The sequence below is a fragment of the Aspergillus tanneri genome (genome assembly GCF_003426965.1).
Source record: "Aspergillus tanneri strain NIH1004 chromosome Unknown AapTan_7_pilon_pilon_pilon, whole genome shotgun sequence".
Lineage (NCBI taxonomy): Eukaryota > Fungi > Ascomycota > Eurotiomycetes > Eurotiales > Aspergillaceae > Aspergillus > Aspergillus tanneri.
The window spans coordinates 1,119,880-1,123,886 of NW_022984634.1; the positions used below are offsets into that span (position 1 = coordinate 1,119,880).

Here is a 4,007-nt window from a genome sequence, read left to right on the forward strand (position 1 = left end):
TATACAGTGACGCAAAGCTACGGTACTATATTAATGACGCGTTAATGTATTGTCATGGTCTTATTAATTGTATAGTTATCTTATCTATGGGCGTTCTATATATTATTCTGGTATAAGATATAGGTGATATTCGCTTCTACTATTTGTTAGAAATAGGAGCCTAATATATCAGGCACCAATTACTACCGCAAATACCAGCAGGATCGTCATGACTGCATTCAGCTCGCCGATGCGGAATGGTGCATTCGTTCGAGAGTTACTTGTTTGTGCCCTGCAAGAGGGACCGGCCGTAGATGCACTGAAGGATTTGGCAACACGCTCCGCCTCGCAGCTGGATCTGCAGGAGTGGGAGAAATTATGAGCTATAATTTATGTCACAGAAAACTATAAATTATTTCAATCTATTCCTATAAGGTTCTATAAGAAATTGATTGGCTATATAATATCAATTTTAAATCAAGTCTAACCTAAACTTGAGTACAGATCTAATTACCCAAAAAGGAAACCAAAATGCCTATAGAAGCACGTCCTTGACTATAATTTTTATAATAATAAAGCGAGCAATTTAATCTATTTCTTCCTCTATATATTATTATTATATAAGAAAATAAGAATAACTACATTAAAGATATTACTAATATTCACTATACCTTACTTCCCCTACCACCTTCGACACTAAGATAGTACCCCTACAAGCGGGCCACCCCTCCAAACGGGCCTGGCCACCTTTCCCATACAAAATAGACATTTTTGGAGGCTTATAAGTCTACAATCTACTGTGTAATTTGTTATATAAATGGTATTTTATATTAAGGTTACTGTTAAATACCTATGTATATTTTTATTTTAAAGGTTTTTATATTGTGTGTATTGTAAAGTGTTTTAAATATTCTTATACTTAAAATATCTGCGCACACAAAATACATATAAAAATTAATAAAAATTCTATGTTTAATATAACCAATAATAAATATTTATATTCTATTTTTATATATAGCATACATTACTCTGATATATAATTTATATTAAATTTTTAAAGGGGTTTAAAAAGGTTTGATTTTTTTAGATAACTTTAGATCTTCCCATATAAAAAATTTTATATGGGGAGGTAATAAAAAATTAAAAAATTTAATTTTTAATAACTTTATATTTTAAGTTTAGCCACAAATTATTTAAATTTACTATAATTTAAAATATTATTTTTATATTTATATTATTTACCAATTTCTTAATACCTGTATTTAGATAACACCATATATTTTTATATGGGATTTTTTAAAAATATTAATACACCATTGCATTTTCTCTACATTAAATAATTAAGTTAAAAAAAATTCTACATATTTTTTTAGATATAATAAATATAAATTACCATTTATATTAAGAATTATTTATAGTTGGTGAAATAAAAAATTATCAAAAAGTGCTATTTTGTATGGGAAAGGTGGCCCTGCTTGTAGGGGTGCCGTCTTATCTTACCCAGCTAACCGGTTAATCTACCCGGTCAAGTAGATTAATCTATCACACTGGGATAGGCTTTTAAAAAATTAAGTTTATTAGTATAGTTAAAACAAAAGCTATGCCTTATCCTTAACCAGATATTAACTGTCTGCTTGTTTAATAGCCTAGAATAACAATTATATAATAATTGTGCTGGCATTGTTGCACGCTCGTACGGGTTGGAACTGCGTAAGTGGTTCTCAGCGGTCACCCTACGTCGTTCGTTCATACTTCGAGCGTTTGACCTCGTCCACCTTCCATCTTCAACCTCACACTGATCAATGAAATTGACTATGTTCTTCCTCTGAGCTTGCGTGTTTTACAGGCTCTTGTATATAGTATAGTAGGTTGCCAGCACTATTCGAATATTTAGCATGCTAATAGATATATTAAAAATATTCCATATTAAATTTATTATACTGTTTAATAAAGTTGTATAACAGTCAGGGAGGAGCTTTATATCTAGTCTGATACTAATAGTATTATTACACAAGAAAAAATTTTTTTAAAGTAGATTTATAATTATTAGCGTGCTTTTTAGGCTATAAAGTTACTCTATAAAGCTGCTGTCGTAGTGTTTATTTTAGATATTCAAGACACCTGTGCAGCTTGTCGTTTAGGCTAAATATACAACTTTTTAATGTAGAAATAACTAGAACAATTTTTTCTATTAATGCTCTAAAGTTTTTTTCTAAGGCCCTTTCTCGTGGCATGGTGGTTCTGGTTTAAATAACTTGATTAAAAAAAGACAGAAATATTGGAGGTGTGGCGCTTGCTTATTAATTAACTACTTCTTAGAGTTCTAGTATAAGGCAGTACTATTAATAGCTATATAAAAAACGCACTTTAATTAATGCATTTAAAGAAGAGTATCCATCAATAAACTAGAAAAATCATTGCGTATAAATAATACTTTTTTTATCAGTTATTTTTAACTGATATAATTAATTACATTAATTACTACACAGCAAGATTTTTTTTTTATGTTAAAAGTGCATAAAAAATCTTATACTTAGATTTAAAATAGTTGGGATATGCAACATGTATTATAGTATATTTAGGCTAATTAGCAAAAGATAGGCAAAAGCCAGCACTTTAAAGTTAAAAATATTAGAAAAAACCCTATTTTATATTGTTATAACCTGTTAATAATATAAAATAAATCATTCTTGGGTATTTAGTGATTTTAATTAAATTACTTAGAATCTGGATAAGTTTTCTCAACCAGCGAGTTAGAATAAGTTTAAAACTTATAATATTATGTCTATATAAAATTTAGATAAGAGCTCTGACCTAGTAATACTAGAACAAATAATATCAGCGCTGGGCAGCGCTTTCAAAAATATATAGCGATTAACTTCCTGTTAATAACAACAGGATATCCACGGTTGCGGCGGTATGGATGATTCAGCGGCTTAGTGGCGAATCTGCCCGCTGGGGGGCCCGTGCGCTGAGCAACTTCAAATATCCCGGGATATCCACGGCCCCGCTGAGCGGCCGGGGCGGTGAGCGCGCGGGGTCAGCCGGCTTAGCGGCGCTCAGCGCGCCCTTCGATACCAACAGGATATATCATATATATAACCTGTGTTAACCTATTTTATTGAAACTAAAACGACTTACCGGCAGTATTGTTCTTTAGTCTTATATTCACTAGTATATTCTAATTTTTGCAGAGTTAGACTGCTCTATTTTAACAGGTTGGTTTAATCTTAGGTTCTTATTATTATTAAAACGTATAAATGTGCCAATAAAATATCTAGTACTGTATTTTATACTATATTCGACCTTATTAGCTTCGTATTCAAACGTACTAAGGTTACAAATATCTTAGAACCTAGCTTAAAATACTTAAAATCTACATTTCTCTTATTAACAGCCATCTTAATAATAACATCCTATAGGAATATACGCGGCCTTTTGCGTTCTGTTATACGCTCTGTCACTGTTGACCATGTTAAAAAGGAAGGAACAAAGTGCTATATTAGTTTGTATAGTTTACTGTACCGCTTCTTAATCAGCAAAATTAAGTTTAATATAATTAGTAGTATAGATAAAATATTACTATCTTTTTTTACTAATACCTTTTTAGGTTATACTCCCTAAAGCATTTCCCTAGAGCTTCCTTTTATTAAGGCCTAGGTCTAGTATTGTACTGGCCCTAAAATTAATTAGTGAAGCTTTAGGGTACAATAGAGGTTTCGCTGGGAATTTTAGTTAATTTTTAATAATAGGGTCTATATAGTTAGTCCTAGGCACTTTTATTCTAAGCTAGAACCTTATATTATGTACCAAAGTTTACCTTGATTAGTTAGTGTCAGAAATAGGAGCCTAATATATCAGGCACCAATTACTACTGCAAAATATCAGCAAAACCATGGAAAAATTATGAGTTATAATTTATAAGTCACAGAAAACTATAAAATATTTTAATCTATTTCCATGAGATTTTATAAGAAATTAATTGGCTATACGACTCTGTTAATTTTAAAGCAAGTCTTACCTAAACT

The 4,007-nt window shown here is 30.7% G+C and overlaps 1 protein-coding gene across 1 annotated transcript; it reads left to right on the forward strand.

The window, feature by feature from the left end:
- Positions 1–208: 208 nt before the first annotated feature.
- ATNIH1004_006955 (uncharacterized protein) lies at positions 209–3,091 on the forward strand (the record flags this gene model as incomplete). The annotated part of the gene is made up of 2 exons (XM_033571582.1): positions 209–345; positions 2,878–3,091. 2 exons carry the CDS (start codon positions 209–211, stop codon positions 3,089–3,091), a joined length of 351 nt encoding a protein of 116 aa, XP_033424897.1.
- Positions 3,092–4,007: the final 916 nt, after the last annotated feature.